This window comes from Peromyscus maniculatus, chromosome 4, assembly GCF_049852395.1.
Source record: "Peromyscus maniculatus bairdii isolate BWxNUB_F1_BW_parent chromosome 4, HU_Pman_BW_mat_3.1, whole genome shotgun sequence".
NCBI classification, from domain to species: domain Eukaryota; kingdom Metazoa; phylum Chordata; class Mammalia; order Rodentia; family Cricetidae; genus Peromyscus; species Peromyscus maniculatus.
In genome coordinates, this window is record NC_134855.1 from 16,585,616 (window position 1) to 16,601,312 (window position 15,697).

General features: G+C 51.6%; 1 protein-coding gene across 7 annotated transcripts in view; it reads right to left on the reverse strand.

The window, feature by feature from the left end:
• Positions 1-1,870: 1,870 nt before the first annotated feature.
• The window catches only part of Psd4 (pleckstrin and Sec7 domain containing 4), a 39,438-nt gene continuing 25,611 nt past the window's right edge, over positions 1,871-15,697 (reverse strand). For all 7 annotated transcript variants that reach the window (XM_076569312.1, XM_076569311.1, XM_042275199.2 and 4 more), the window contains 15 exons: positions 14,348-14,476; positions 13,992-14,100; positions 13,205-13,565; positions 10,048-10,224; positions 9,517-9,597; positions 9,279-9,391; positions 9,026-9,084; positions 8,739-8,828; positions 7,596-7,639; positions 7,058-7,218; positions 5,969-6,039; positions 5,522-5,685; positions 4,961-5,105; positions 4,572-4,715; positions 1,871-3,779 (listed from right to left, as the gene is read on the reverse strand). In XM_076569312.1, the coding sequence (XP_076425427.1) occupies positions 3,522-3,779; positions 4,572-4,715; positions 4,961-5,105; positions 5,522-5,685; positions 5,969-6,039; positions 7,058-7,218; positions 7,596-7,639; positions 8,739-8,828; positions 9,026-9,084; positions 9,279-9,391; positions 9,517-9,597; positions 10,048-10,224; positions 13,205-13,565; positions 13,992-14,100; positions 14,348-14,476 (2,106 nt within the window). In that variant the 3' untranslated portion in view covers positions 1,871-3,521. The remainder of the gene's footprint in view (positions 3,780-4,571; positions 4,716-4,960; positions 5,106-5,521; positions 5,686-5,968; positions 6,040-7,057; positions 7,219-7,595; positions 7,640-8,738; positions 8,829-9,025; positions 9,085-9,278; positions 9,392-9,516; positions 9,598-10,047; positions 10,225-13,204; positions 13,566-13,991; positions 14,101-14,347; positions 14,477-15,697) is intronic.

Genomic DNA, 15,697 nt, shown 5'->3' on the forward strand with positions numbered 1-15,697 from the left:
TATATGAAGTAATTTAGATGTACATAAAAGTTGCAAAAATAGGACCATGGTGTGGCTCCCATTGGCCTAACTTATTCACCTAATCTTTGCTTTTGCTTCGTTTGAGACAAATGAAGCCCAGGCTAGCCTGGAACTTATTATGTGGTCCAGAAACTATGTGGCTGGCCTGGAGCTCATGGTAATCCTCCTCTATCAGCCTCCCAAGTGCTGGGATTACAGGGATGAGCCACCATGCCTGGCTCATCCCTCCAAAAGCAAGCCACGTGCCTAGCACTCCCCTGCTTAAACAGTGCGCTGCACAAAAGCCACACTCCTGTCCTGTATTCAAAGCCCTTCTGATCCAGACTCGGCGCCCTCCGACAGCCCCATTTCCCTTAGCCCTTTTATTCTGACCTTCTACTTTCAACTCCCACACAGCCCCCTTGTCTCTAGTTGTGCGAGCCATTGAGCCCCTAAATGGAGAGGACTCAGACCTTAGGTCACAGTGGTTTTTTTTTATTTTTTTATTTTTTATTTTTCATGCTGCCTGACAACAAATGAATGTCCCTTAAGGAAAGCTGTCAGAGCAGAGACCCAAGAACCAGGAAGAGGTTCCACCAGCATCATCCTGGGCCATACAGTAGTTCCAGGCCCCCAGGGACTGAGCTACCTTACATGGAAGAAGGGCTGGAGTCCATCATGACCCCACAGGAGCTGCATTCATCACTAGGAGCTTCTGCCTGTCCCCTTCTTCCTGGAGGAGAAGGCCCACACAGTGCATGGGTGGGAAGCAGGCCTGCACATCCCTGGATTGTGGGCGGGGCTCACTCAGTTCTTACTGTTCCTGGCAATCAGGCACAGCCTGTGGGGAGCCCTTAGCTACATCACATCCAACAAAGCTGCAGAAAGTCTTCCTCTTTGCAGAAAAATATCAGCGCCTCAAGCCTTTGCCTGGGATAGGTTTCCCCAGATAGTGGGAGCCCGGGGCTTGCTTGGGCCACTGTTAAGTTTGAACATATGGGAGATTCTGGTTAATGAGATGGTCCAAAGCAGACTTCCTTCTTAAGCAGGGCTCCTTAGCCTAGCACCTGGCTTGCTCAGTGACTGGGTGGTGCGTGCTTGCCCTCCAGTGGCCACATCTTAGAGTTGCAGCCCAACAATCAACAGCTCCAACTCTGCAGACTGTCCAGGTTGACTCGCCTAGGGTGGACTGCCAGGCATCATTGACCTGGTGGATCCAGGCAGCCAGTCTCCCAGCTCCAAAGGAAATGGATGTTCTACATGAGCAAAGGAGTGTTGAAGCGTCACACATGATGTGGACAAACCTTTACCTTTTATTCTGGTATTAGAAATCAGGACGAGGGGCTGGAGAGATGGCTCAGAGGTTAAGAGCACTGGCTGTTCTTCCAGAGGTCATGAGTTCAATTCCCAGCAACCACATGGTGGCTCACAACCACCTGTAATGAGATCTGGCACCCTCTTCTGGCCTGAAGGGAAATGTGCAAGCAGAACACTGTATACATAATAAATAAATAAATCTTTAAAAAAAAAAAAAAAGAAATCAGGACGAATGTTTAATGAGCTCAAAGAACTCACTCGTACCCACTTAGCTTGTAAGTACCATTCCTGGGCCATGTCATACCTACCCATACTAAGTGTTCTTCTCAATACAATGAGATAGTTGCACCCTTGTGTGGCTGTTAACATCTGCTAGATCTCAGAGCTGCTTTAGAAGTTTCAAACATGTATGCACATCCACTTGACTGGTCTACTGAGTCAAAGATCTCTGGTCATGAGGCAGGAATAGGAATAGATGCTCCTCCAGAAAAAATAACGTTTATCTTAATACTGACAGCTGGGAAGCAGTGGTCAAGATTGCTAACTCACGGGGTCAGGGACATTTTGTTTATTTCAAATCCCTTAGTACTGGCCATACAGCATCTGTAAAGTGAAAAAAAACTGAGTGGATGGAAAATGTTTCTCAGCTTCATCAGGTTTTAACCGTGTGACTGGGGTACACACACACAAACACACGGAACAATCTATACACATACACAAACACACTATCACACAGGGGCAAAGGAAGATTCAGCCGCCACACTGTAGTTAGCTCTGTCTACCTGATTCCCCCCTTTCTTACACACTTACACACACGCTTCTTTGGTAGGCTCTATTTATTGCACACCCATTGGGTGCATGGGCCAGCCCCAGGCCCTGGCCAGAGACTCCCCTGCCATGACCGTTAAGGACCAGCCCCACGTTGTGGACCTCCAAGCCCTCAGAGTTGTTACAAGCATTATTGGAAGGGAGGACACATGGCCCAGCAGGAAGGCAGGAGAGGCAACGTGTCAGTCAGAGGGTGGGCAGCAGAGGCCCCGGTTGGCCAGAAACTTCTTTGCACACATGGCTGAACAGAGACAATGGTGGCTGCTCCCGGAGCCCGGTCTCCTCCCTACAGGCACAGCCCTAAGTCCCTGAGTCTCCAGAACCTCCCCTGGAGAACAGGCATACCTGGGAAGAAGCCAAAAAGAAGTACAAGGGGGTTTCCCAAGGCAAGGCAGCAAATCCCTGGGAGCTGCCCTGGGAATGAGAAAGAGGTCCTGACACCAGGAAGGCAGCTTTGCGGGGCATCGAGGGTGGAGGCGGGAGCCGCAGAAAGCAGTGCCCCAAGTCTGGCTGAGAACCCAGGTCTCCGGTCTCCACCTCCACCACCAGGCAGACTCCCAGGGAGAACTGTCACCACCCTTTCACCCCCCCGCCCTCCACAGTGGTCCACCCTTGAAGAGCCACCCTCAATGCTCTCAGAAAACAAAGGCTCCTTGTTCCAAGAGTTCTCCACAGAGCTCTAGAGGCCCCCATTCCTACTGAGTGGCCTGGCGCGGCCACAAGCTCTGCTCTGTTGATTAACAATTGGGCATGCAGCCCTCTCATCTGCCCCGGAGGCATCATCGGCTGATTGGAGGACAAAGCAGCCTGAAGATCAGAAGCCTGGAGCTCCACAGCCTCCCTGGGCCTTTAACCTGCCCAGGCTACTGTTAGAAGGCTGTCCTCTAGTGGGCAGTGCTGGAGTCACCCTGCTCGGGGTCACAGAATGCTGGTTAGGAATTCCCAAGATGTCCTGCCCTATCCTGCTGGCACTCTCCCCGACTAGGTCACCTAATTCAAAACAAGACCATTTCCAGTGATGTGACCATCCTGGCTAGACTGCCTCAAGCTACCTCCCAGAAACCCAGGCCCACACGTGCCCAGGGAACGAAAGGGCTCTGTGTTTTAGGGGATGGAGCACATGGGACACACTCTGCAAGTGGAACCAAGTCCTCACTCAGCCTTCCTCTTGAATGGTCGGTGATGGAGGGAGCTGCCTTGGGGGACAGTGAGCAAGTATGGCAGGCTTAAGAAAGTTCTAGAGAGCCAGAGAATGGAGGACACAGGGAAATGAGCCCCATCCTTCATCACAGAAAGGATGGTGCCTCACCCTTCACCAGGTTTCATTTCAAGTCTACCCCAGGGCTGGAGTCAGTGTCCATGAGAGGACGATGGCTTCACAACGGATTGCGGTTTCTCTTGGGAATGATCTTGCGGTATGTTCTGCGCTCTGAGATGTTGCGTTTCACCTTGGCCGTGGTGGGGGCCTCATCCTGGTGCAGCGATGGGCTGGAGTGGGACTTCTTCAGGCTGGGCTTCAGCTCCCGAGGGCCTTCAGTTTCCTTCCCAACTTGATCTTCCCACAGAGCCAGGTCCGCCAGAGGAAAGTGTAGGCGGGACACCAGAAGCTGCACGTATGTCTCGTACCGAGTTTTCTGGAACACATAACCAGACACTTTAGCACAATCCCAACTCCTAAGGGCAGCTCCCGGGTGTTTGAAGCTATGGTGGTAGAGGGATGCCCTAAGAGTTCTGCACAGCTCTTAAGCATCTACATGGAATGAACCCACTGGGGTCTAACCATGCTTCTGAACAACTGACACCTGGGGAACATGATGCTGATGGCCCTCATCTGCTAATACTCTTAAGGCCCTGAATCTAGAATATCATTCCCAGTTCACAACCACTGGACCCTGCCCTGGTGGGGGGGTGTTAGCTGGGTATGAATTATTTTTATGTGCTTTATAAAGGCTGAGTTGGTCAGCAGATAAAGGGTCCAGATGGGTTGTGATGGGGACAAGCTGGGTCCTTACCTTACCCAAAGACCTCTGGGAAGTGGGGCAGTCATCACCATGAAAACAACCAATATTACAAAGGGCTGGGCAGAGAGTGGACTACGTAAGGGGCCAGGTAGGCATGAGCAGGAAACTTACTGTTAGTTGAGATAATCCATGCAGGCAATCAAAGCATTAGGTAGGTAATAGAAGGGATAATTCAGTAATACAGTTGTTCCTTCATCATAGGAAAAGCTATATATACTCCTTAGAGGATAAAGTATCCTATAAGTGTTCTTGGGATGAAAGGCAAAGGGTCTTTAGTGCTCACAGACCCCAGTCACTTTATGTCTATCCCTGGTTTCTGGGACAGCGGCAGCCAGGAGAGGGCGACAGAGGGTCCAGCCAACAGGCGGGCTGGCCAGGGCAGCCAGAAGACACCAAGCTGCTCACCTCATGCTCCAGATACTCCTTCCGCAAGCGGTACTCCTCCAGCTCGCGGCTGCGGCCGCGTCGATCGGGCAGGTTCCTCTGCAAATCCAACAGGTCATCAGAGGCAGCATCCAGGCAGTTCTCGTGGGATCGATGCTGCTCCTCCTGGGAGAGGAAGGTGAAGGAGAAGCTGACCCATCTACTGCTCGCTCCCTGCTCCCTGCCTCTCTCGAACTTCCGATCCAGGACCACCGCCTGCCTCCTCCTGATCGGCCCTCCTCCTGATGGGCGACTGCTCAGGGCCTCCCACTCCCATTCCCACCCCCACCACCGCACCTACCCCCTCTCATCCCCACACCCACTTCTTCCCTCCCCCCCCCCACCCCCCGGTTGGCTAGGTGAGGCAGTACCAGGGAGCTCTGGGCCGGGTTCATGGGCAGGATGGGCCTCACAAATCTACGCTGGGAGCCCACTGCGGCTGGAAAGGGGGGTGCGGAGTGTGTGGCGGCCGCCAGGTTGATGCGCGCAATCCAGGAGGCCATTTCCTTGGCGGTGCTGCAGGCAAAAGAAGTCACGTGTCCCCAGGGGTTCGCCAGTCCTACATCTGCCCCCCCCCCCAACCTCTGTTGCCTCCCCAAACCAGAAGCCCAGCTTTAGTGGGGGTGAGGTGTAGGGGGGTGACTGAATTTTGTCGGCCAGAGGAAAAACCAGGATGGCAACAGAGTTTATATATATCAAATGTTCAAAACAGTCACTGGTGACATTCTAGAATCTTCTGTTAACATACAAGGAGGAGGGTGAGTCAGGTTGCTCACACATTCTGTCTGCATTCCCAGCACCTGTCCCCGCACAGAACTTTAAGAACGTTAAGGTTTCCTGGTGGAGGTCGCAGCTCTCATCAGGGTTGGGACCAATAAACACTGTCAGGGGCACCGAGACCTTGCCGCCCGTCTCCCACTGTAGGGACTCACGGTGCCTGGAAGAGGTAGAGACGCCAGTCTGCAGTCCGAAGCTGGAAGACGTGGGGCTTCTTGGTATAGTGGGTGGCTGGGCTTGCTAGCGAGTGGTGCACTCCCACGGGCTCATCCACGAGATGTCCCACCAAACTCTGGCCATCCAGCCAGTGGCCCTCTCCCTGCCGCCAGACGCAGGGGCTCAGTGAGGAGGTTATCAGCTGCCCAGCCACCCCGCAGCCCCGGACCTCTCCTTGGCCCCATTAGCTGGATTCTAAACAGCACCGTAACAATTGGCATGCATCCAGAATGCTGCTGCCCTCGGCTTTACACTTCTAAAGCCTCTGTAACTAGTGTCCTAAGATCCCATTCCCAGGCTACAAAGTACTTTTCCATCCCTCTTCCCTGCCTTCCTCACCCCAGCCCTGGGAAGTCAATAATTTGTGCTGTTGACTCCCTTCCTACCTTCAGGAAGTAGAGAACCATCCCTTTCAGTAAGGTGTGGAACATCTTCCAGCCTCGCTTGCCCCATGGCGCTGTCCCAAGGGAAGACACAAAGGTGGGTGGTGGCACTACATCCAGATAGACTCAACCCAAGTATGCACAGAGTCCTGGCGCACACCCCTTACACCCTCACAAGGAGGCACGTGACCACAGAGAGCACACCACCACAGAAAAACACGGACAATCAAAACAGACATCTAAAGGCTCCACACACAGAAACAAGACCAGAGAACGGCTGGCAGACAAGTGGATGTTCATGAAGACCAGCTCGCCCCAGACCCCAGGTGCACATACTTAGGAACAAACAATTCTACTCAGCCCTTCTGACAGAGTGTAATGGTTTGCCCACTCAGGGAGCATGGGGGAGCCCTTGGGGCACCAATCCCCCTTTCTCTCTCGGCCTAATTTCCTCACTCTGGCCTTGTAGCTACTTGGCCAGAGGGAGGCCTGATTTCCTGTGGTTATCCTCGGGAGTCCCACTAGGGACAGTGTTAGCCACTACATAGCGTTTAATCTGTGGTTCTACTATAGCGATCTCTGCTCTAGTCAAGAGCTTTCAACTGCCCTGGGAATGAGCCCCAGATGTCAATTATGGCTGATTTTGTCCCCGCCTTTCCCTTTCTGAGTGGATTCTGCAGTGCTCTTTGCTCTGTAAAGGATGTGCTCGGACAACGCAAACATTCAAACCCTCTTATTTTTACAAGGTTCCTTTCAGATGCCATCATTTGCTAGCACCCCCCCTTAGGCTTGTCTCCGTAGCTAGTCCTCAGAAGCAAACCTCAAACACCTCTCCCTCCCCTGCCCCACACTCAACATGCTCCCCCCCCCCCCCCCCCCGACCTCCACCGGAGACACTGATGTGCTGCTTGTCTAGTCTTTGCCTTACCACAGGGGGCCTAGGAATAGCCAGACCTATTTTATCTCGGCATTCAGTTACCATTCAGGAAAGGAACACAGGTCCCTCGTTCTTCTCTGCCCACAACACAGGGCACGGTCCCCAAGCCGAGCTCTCCCTACGTACACCTCCGCTCCCAGGCAGCGGACACTCACTCTTCTTGCCATCAGCATCGTGGTGCATCTTCCGAGCCAGGATGCCCTGCTTATAGGTGGGCACTGTGGGATCCTGAGCCATCTGGAGGAAGGGGCTGCTTATCTTGCCAGCTGAGGGAGAGGGCTGGTCCTTCTCAGGTCTGGCTGCATCCTCTTCATCTCTGGATGGCAGAGAATCAGGGTGGGAAGGTTGGTGGGACAAGTACCTCTGCCTCTTGGAGACTCAGCACCATCTCTTACTGGGGAGGAATCTATGAGGAACCTCCTGGAGGAAAATCTCATCAAAAGCCAACTTATCAACCCCTGGGTAGCACTGCAGTACCCACCCCTCACCAGCTCTGGCTTCTCCAGTAGTGCCCAAGTTCCTCTGCCCTCCCCCGAACTGGCCCAGTCTCCTGCCTCTGGCAGCACCCACTCAGAAGGAGGACTGGGTAGGCCCCTGAACTTGTCCAGTTGTCAGGTGGACAACAGTGAGTACATGGGTTCAGAGGCAGGAACGAAGGGCAGGAAGCAGAGGGGAAGAGGAGCTCTCACGTACACAGCCCACTCGAGCTTCTCACTTCGGATCGACCAGTAGAGGGCCTGGAACAGAGGCACAGAGATGAGTGGAGGGCCTATGGTACCTGTATTCATTTTGTTGGCAGACATCTATGGGCACCCGTACTACCTCTTCCCTCTATCCCAGCATAGTTGTCTTTCTCCCGAACAAGCATTCACTATCCATTTATCCATCCATCCACCCATCCATCCCTGTGCTGGGTACTGGAGACATAAAGATATTAAAGCAGCCAAGGCTCTTCCCTGCACACGCTTAGTACATTCTAAACTAGTCCTTTGAGAGAGAACATGACTCACTCACATACTGTTCCGACAGAGAAGGAACTTGGCTGAACAACACTCACACAATGCATAATTGGTAAATGAATGAATGAATGAATGAATGCTGAGTTAGAACTTTGGAGTAATGCATCTTGCTTGATTTTATAGCCCTTGACGTGCCTGGCCAGGTAACTTGGAACACAGGAAATGTCCGAGAAATGATCACTAAGCAGATGGAAGAGCCAGTGGTACAGCTGCTTGTGAAACACGTGTGAGCCAGGCAGAGTGCATGCATGGCTCCTGACAGCTTTCATCATCTTGATGACGACACTGTGAGACACCATGTGGGTGCTGGGAATTGAACTCAGGACCTCTGGAAGAGCAGCCAGATGCTCTTAACCGCTGAGCCATCTTTCTAGCCCCGATAATGTAAGATGGTCACTTCTCTCCGAAGCAACTTGAGTTGACCCAGGGGCATTCTGCTCAAGACTAGGACTCAAACTAGGAACACCCAGTTCCCAAACCTGAGAGCAGGATTTTCCTTACATGGAACTTTGTGTCTCATACATTCATTCAATCCATCAGCACTTGTCAGACTTCAGAGGGGTAGCAATCCTCTGAGAATGTAACAAGACAATTTCAGATGCATAGAGTGTGGTTCCGTAGGTCCAGGGATGTCCACTTGCAGAGCCAACAAATCCCAGGATCCTGCTGATACTACCAGACAGGGACACACAGGCAAACCTTGTCCTCATAAGGACCTTTCACCCAAGCCATGTCTGAGCTCTCACTTCCCCTTGGAGCTAGAGTTTCAGGCTGCAGACAGAGACAGAGAGGGTCGCGGCCTTGTAAGGAGCCCTACCTTTAGCAGCTCCTTGGGGAAGTTCTTGCCATCCTGTAGTCCATTCAGGTTGGTTATGAATTCCTGGCAGCTCATGCTCTTTCCAATATTCTGTCGCCATGGAGAGAGAAGTGAGACAGTTTGAACACCCCACCCTGAGAGAACATACCCCTAGGTGGTCACTGGGGAACTCCAGGGCCCTGCCCTGACATATTCCCAGCCTCTGGTCCATTCTTCCCCTCATCGCCATGCCATAGTCCTCCACCCAGACCCCCACATCAGTTCTCTAGGTGTTTCCCACCCCTTACCTGGCCGTGCAGGTCTGTATTAAGGAGCATAATCGCGCAGGTCAAGGTATGAATAGAATCTGTCCCCAAGAGAGGCAAGTACAAAGCTCATTGGGATCTAGACTTCTGTGGCTTCTGCCCACACTAAGGGTGACTCCCCCATTTCTCTAGAGCCCCAACACACTCCCAGCAGCTGCTGCCCAATGAACCCCGAGTAAACACGGGCTATTTCTATGCCACCCCCAAAATCCTTCTGTACACCCCCCCTCCATACCTACTGAGGGGAAGGCCCCAGGATTGCAGTAATGGAAGCGTTTGGAAAACTGGTAGAGAATTCGTTCCCGCTCCTGAGTCTCTCCACTGAGCACCAGGGCCTGGAGGAACCCCCTGCCCAAGAAAGCCAGGATTAAACAGAGCCACACACCCCAGGAGCTTGGAACTACTGCCCTGCAGCTGTCCCTAACCACCCCCACACCCAGCTCCTGCCCCATCACAGGGCCAGAAGGCCTTACCGGAGGGCTCGGTCCAGGCTCTGGCCTTCGAACTGGAAGAAGGACAAGTACGCCTCAGCCACAGCCCTGCTGAAGTCATTGCTGCAGAGGGCAATGGAGATAAAAAATGTGCTGGGGATCGGGCTGAGCGGCAGAGGGGACCCAGGGCGGCAAGAGCCGAATAAGAGAAAAGTACAACCAGGCTAGGTGCCAAGTCCCAAGAATGGCTAGCCTGCTCCTGATACTTGGGTCAACGTTACCTGTGTTACCTGTGATAGGCCACATGGAGTCTGGGGTGGGCAAGGGGGAGGAGTCAGGAGTTTTAGGTGAGACTGAGAAGAAGCAGAGCTGGCCAAGAACGGGGGTTGGGGAGATGAGATGGGATGGGAAGGAGCCAGGATGGAGAGAAAGGGATGAGAGGTAATGATAAGGCTGGAGGGAAACAAAGCGGATATTGGCCAGGGAAAGGCCAGAGGGAAGTGGCCAGTGGAGGAAGCCTATGGCTAGCTCCCTCCTGTACTGCCTTACCCTTGTGTCTCAAAAGCTCCTTACTTCTTGCGTAGGTGGGCAGCCACTTCAGACTTCCGGAAACCATTCAGGTGATAGAGGCGCAAGGCTAGGTCCCAGGCCCCCTTGTCATTTCTGATGTCATTAGCCATCTTGTCTCTAGATGATGGCCTCCAGCCTTCCTCTGGAGATTGAGCTTGGGGTGCGGGGCTCTCGGGAAGCCTAGAAAAATCCAGTGGTGTCCTCAGAAAAATCCATTGTGTGGACATGCATGTCAAGTGTCCTCCAAGGCCATAGGAAGAAGTGGCCAGAGTTCAGAGTTAGAACTACAACTCTTGGGCCTTGGAATGGTGGGGTCTGAAGAAGCTGAACCCAGGTCCTCCGCATGGAGAGATAGGGTCATAGTTGTGTCGGGTTGGGCTGGGACCAGGAGATCTCAGAGAAGAGGTACTGAAACAAGACCCACGGGATTGGAGCCAAGCTGGTGGGACATTTCCCCAGGTAAGCCACAAAGATGTCTCAAGCTTATCTCATCTTGAGTGGCAGGTGGAGCCCTGTGAGGACCTCAGTGGTGTGTTGTCCACCCTAGATGAGGTGCTGTCCTGGCTAGTTTTATGTCAACTTGACACAAGCTATTGTCATTTGAAAGGAGGGAACCTCAATTGAGAAAATTTCTCTGTAAGATCCAGCTATAAAAGACTGTAAAACATCAGTAGCGAACTTCTGCCCTCTGGGGTTCTCCCATTGTGCTGTAAGCCTATATTTAAGACCTCTTCCTCCCTACTTCAATAAACGGCATTTGGCATTAAAAAAAAATCCAGCTATAAGACATTTTCTTAATTAGTGGTTGGTGGGGAAGGGCCCAGACCATGATGGGTGGTGCCATCCCTGGACTGGTGGTCTTGGGTTCTATAAGAAAGCAGGCTGAGCAGAACCATGGAAACAGGGCAGTAAACAGTACCCCTTCATGGCTTCTGTATCAGCTCCTGCCTCCGGGACCCTGCCATGTTTGAGTTCCTGTCCTGACTTCCTTCAGTGATGAACAGCAATGCTGAAGTGTAAGCCGATTAAACCCTTTCCTCCCCAAGTTTCTTTGGTCATGGTGTTTTGTCGCAGCACTAGAAACCCTAACTTAAGACAGGTAGGATTATTTCTTTATCTGCAGCCATCCTCATGCCTCTATGCCCCAGCCTCAGCCCCATACCCAACTCTTAGTTCTAGAGCCACAGAGGATGTAGGGTGTGAGGGTCAGGTTGAGAACAAGGAGTCAGTCTGGCTTTAGGAATGTCAAAAGCTGGAGGAGGTCAGAGGAGGTTTCTGATGTGCCCTTTCCCTGCCTCACAGCTCTTTCCATAAGACTGGCTGGTGACCTATATGATAGGCACACACAGACAGACCCAGGCAAACCACACCATGGAGAACACCTAAACTAAGATTCCCAATCCCAACTCCTGTTCCCCTGAAAGCTTACAGCCAGATGTCAGGTGTTGCAGCTATTCACATATTCATCATCTAAGTTTCCACCTAGGGAGCTGAACAGGTAGGCCCACTTGAAGACAATCACTGAGAAATGGCTGATCATTGGAATTCACCCAACAGCCTCCTTCACACCAACAAGTGGGAACTTCGCTGGTAACTCCCTGCTTCCCAAGCCTCCTAAACATCCCAGACCTCAGTAATGAACACAACATCAGCACATACAGAACATAAATACAACAGAGAGTCACTGGAAACTGAATTCCAAACACCAGGATCTCATGAGGTCCACAACAGTAGCCCTAGAAGTCAGTAGGAACCACAAGAGAACCACTGACTAGGGGAAGGGCAAGGCCGCTGAGCGCTGAAGATGAGGCAATAAAAACAGCTCGTCATTCGTCACGTCTAAAGAGGATCATCTGGATAAACCCGTCAAGAAAGCCCTAAAATACGATACAACAAACGACCTTGTCAATAGTATTGTTGTTAAAACTATGTCTAGATGGGAAGGCATGTTGGGAGGAAAACACTATATAATGTAGAATTGCATACTTTAAATCAGTGAATCATATGCTATATGAGTTATGGCTCCATAAAGCTATAGTTTAAAAATGTCGTCATGCTCTCACCATGAAAAGTCAAGTACAAATGAGTGAGGGCCAGGGAAATCAAAATTCCTACATACTGTTAAATACAATATTAATTTTATTTATACCATATCTGGTAGGCAGCATTTACCCAGGTAAAGTCCCAGTTATACCTGCTTTTGCCTTCATTTCCTCTGAAAGGTTGCCATTTCAGGTGAACTGACTAGCTTTGGCCTGGGGCTGGATTTGCTTTCATCTTTGGTACAATGAGCCTCCCTTTCCAGATTCCAAGTCTTCCGTGGTTACCCAGCCTCCGAGAGGCTCCGGGGCAACAAGGCTTTCAGATTTATGAAAAGGATGGTTTTTCTGATTGTGACACCAACTGACATTCTAGTGCCACCACCCACGGGTCCTGAAATGGGAGCAGGGTTCACCCTGAGGTTGCCACACCATTAGGCTCATGGTCTGAACCCCGACTGGCTTCTCTTAGTATGACCCCTATTTAGCCATCCAGAAGAAAAACCCTGTCCCCATGTAGACTCAGAAGGGCTGAAAGCCTTGAAGTCGTACGCTGGGGCAGGCAGTCACCTCAGCAGGCTTCCTTGCGGACCTGTTCCTACCTACGGCTACAGTCCTGAGGTTACACAAGTCCTGTCATGGGCTCCAGGACATAGTATCCCAGTCCCAGTCACGTCTCCCCTTGCTGAGATCCCATTTAGCGTCTGGACCCAGACGCGTTAGCGAATGTTTTCCATTAATGTTAAGTTCAGAAACCATCTGTAATCCCTACCCACTAGCTTATACCCTACAATCCTCCAAGCCTTCACAGGGCTCCAGTCAGGTCCCCCAGACTTCTTCCCTTCTTCCTCTCCTGGTGCCTGGCTGGGGACACTAATGATTCTGCTTTTGCATGTTTGAGCCTTGACTCTCTGTAACTCTCTGCTCTGTGTGCTTTTAAGCATTCCAGTCCTCTGAAAGTGAACTTGTGTAATCCTATATAATCCATGTAATGTGGTCATGGAGACTGAAGTAAGCATTACCACCTCCAATTCAACGTGCTTCTCTCAGGCTCCACCACACCAGGATATTCTTATCACAAGACAATTAAGAGCCCAGGAGCCAGCTGGCCTGAGACTCACCCTTCTGCAGAAGTCGAGCGAACACGGTGCCAGGTAGCTGAAGCTTCCTCAGTCCTGGCTGGATCTGCACACTCTGTCTCCTGTCTTAGGTTTGGGGCTTCCTCTGTCTCTTCTTTCTTCAGAGAACTTAACTCTGATTCATCCTTCTCCAGGAGCAAAGGGTGTGAGGCATCTTGTGGCCACTTGGGGCTGTGGAGCTCGGCTTGTGGACTGCCCTCCTGGGAAGACACCTGGCTGGACCTGGGGCCAGAGCTTCTGTCCTGGGATTCTGGGCAGCTGGGCTCCAGCGAAGAGGCTTGGCTCCCCCAGGGGGCCGAGGTGCAGGGCATGGGCTCCTGGAAACAGCCAGCATCCCTCTCACCTGAGGAATGGCAGGAATGAGCATGCTTGGGTCTGGAGACAGGAAAACAGCTGGCTGCTGTCCCCAGACCTCCTTCCCTTGGGAACCTCCCTGGAACTGGGCAGGATGTCCCATTCTGCTGCAGACAGTGATCTCTCCCAGTCTATCTGGTGGCAGCTCCCAGGACTCCAGTCCCCAGACAGCTCAGGGTTCAGGACTTTTGCTGAGCCAGTAAGACCCAGACATGAAAAATGCTGTGCCCTGTATATAGCCCTTCATTCTATAAATATTGGAAAGCTCATTTTACCTATGAAGGCACAGAAGAATTAATCCTAAGCATGTCTGTCTCCAACACAGTATAATGAATCCAACAAGGACTTTCGTCTCCACTCTGAATCCCAAAGCCTCCCACCACTCTGTTTCCCAGATCCCCACATTGGATCTCACCTCCATTCTGGGAGATAAGAGGCTCCTGGGGCCAGGAAGGATCTTCTGTCTGCAGGACCTCATGTGTGGGTGGAGTCAGGTCAGAGAGGCTCTGGGGGGTCTGGGAGAGCTGAAGGCAGGAGGAATGAAGAGAAAAGGATGGAAAGAGCTAAAATGAACGATGTCAAGAGTACACGGAAGACTCCCCCCTCCTAGAAGCCCTTCCTCCCAGAACCCAGGGACAATAGTCTCAGTACTGCTGTACAGATGAGGAGCTGTGGATGGGAGAGGCACCACACCATAGGAGCCCTGTAAACCAGTGGGGTCAGAGTGCTTCACAGATGGAGAAGGGAAGGCACAGAGTGGAAGACACTTGCCCAAGGCTGCACAGGATGTGTGGTGGCAGAACTCAGGTCAAATCCGAAGTTATCTGATTCCTGGATCAACTCATGGTCCACAGAGGGTGCCTTAGGTGAGCCAGGGCTAAGAGCATCTTCCAGGAAAGTCTGAAAGAAAGGGACCCTTGGTTTGCCCACAAAATTGTTCCAGGCCCTTCCCCACTCCCTGGAAGACCTTTCCTCCTCACAGGTTGCTCAGATGGCCCCACGTGTGGCTGCCCCCACCCCCAGATGGGGTGTTATAGGAAGGATGATGCCCACCCACTCCTGGGTGGAGTTCCCAGGCTTCTCTCTAAGGACTGAGAGCCGTGGAGGGAGGTCCTGAGACAAGGCATCTCCCAAGGACGGCCATCCTCTGATGGTCATTGTTCTTTTGAGAGTGGGGAGATTAGAAGGTTCCAGCCTTCTCTGCCATCTTGAGTTCCCCTTATCTCTAAAGCAGAGAATTTCTAGGAAATCCCCTGACAGCCTTGAATAACTTACGACAAACCCTGCTTGATACCAAGGCTCCTATGCCATTGCCATAGGGTCTGATCTACTGACCCTGCACAACAGGCAAATGAAGGATCCCGAGCTAAAAGTAACAAGATGTTGAAACCTCTCCAAAGAGAGGAAAAGTCTCCTAAAATACACAGCTCTCTGTTAGGGACAAAGGTCATCTTAGGCTGCTCAGTGACAGCTGGCGATGCCTGGGAGCTAGGAGGGAGGACCTCAGGATGGCTTGGAATGCCGTGAAGGGAGGGGCTGCCTCTTCTCTAAGCCAGTCACCCAGACTTAGCTCCTTGAAACTGGTGACATGGAGACACCTGGACTTAATTGCATCTGTGTTCCAAATGACATTATTGTACTGATAACATTTCTCATTATTCAAAGTCTACATGAGTCCATCTTTGTGTGTAAGTGTGAGTGTGTGTGTGTGTGTGTGTGTGTGTGTGTGTGTGAGAGAGAGAGAGAGAGAGAGAGAGAGAGAGAATGTGTCTATGTATCTATGTGTGTCTGTGTGTCTATGTGTGTCCAGAGGCATTTATTTCTATGTGCCTCTGTGTGTGTCTGTTTATGTCCATGTTCCCCCCCTCTGTGTGTGTGTGTGAGAGAGAGTGTGTGTGTGCGTGTCTATGTATCTATCTATGTGTGTGTCCAGAGGCATTTATTTCTATGTGCCTCTGTGTGTGTCTGTTTATGTCTCTGTCTCTGTGTGTGTGTGTCTATGTATCTATCTATGTGTGCGTGTGTGTCCAGAGGCATTTATTTCTATGTGCCTCTGTGTGTGTCTATGTCCATGTCTCTGTCTCTGTCTCTCTCTGTGGTGCTTTCAAGTGAGCATGTCCG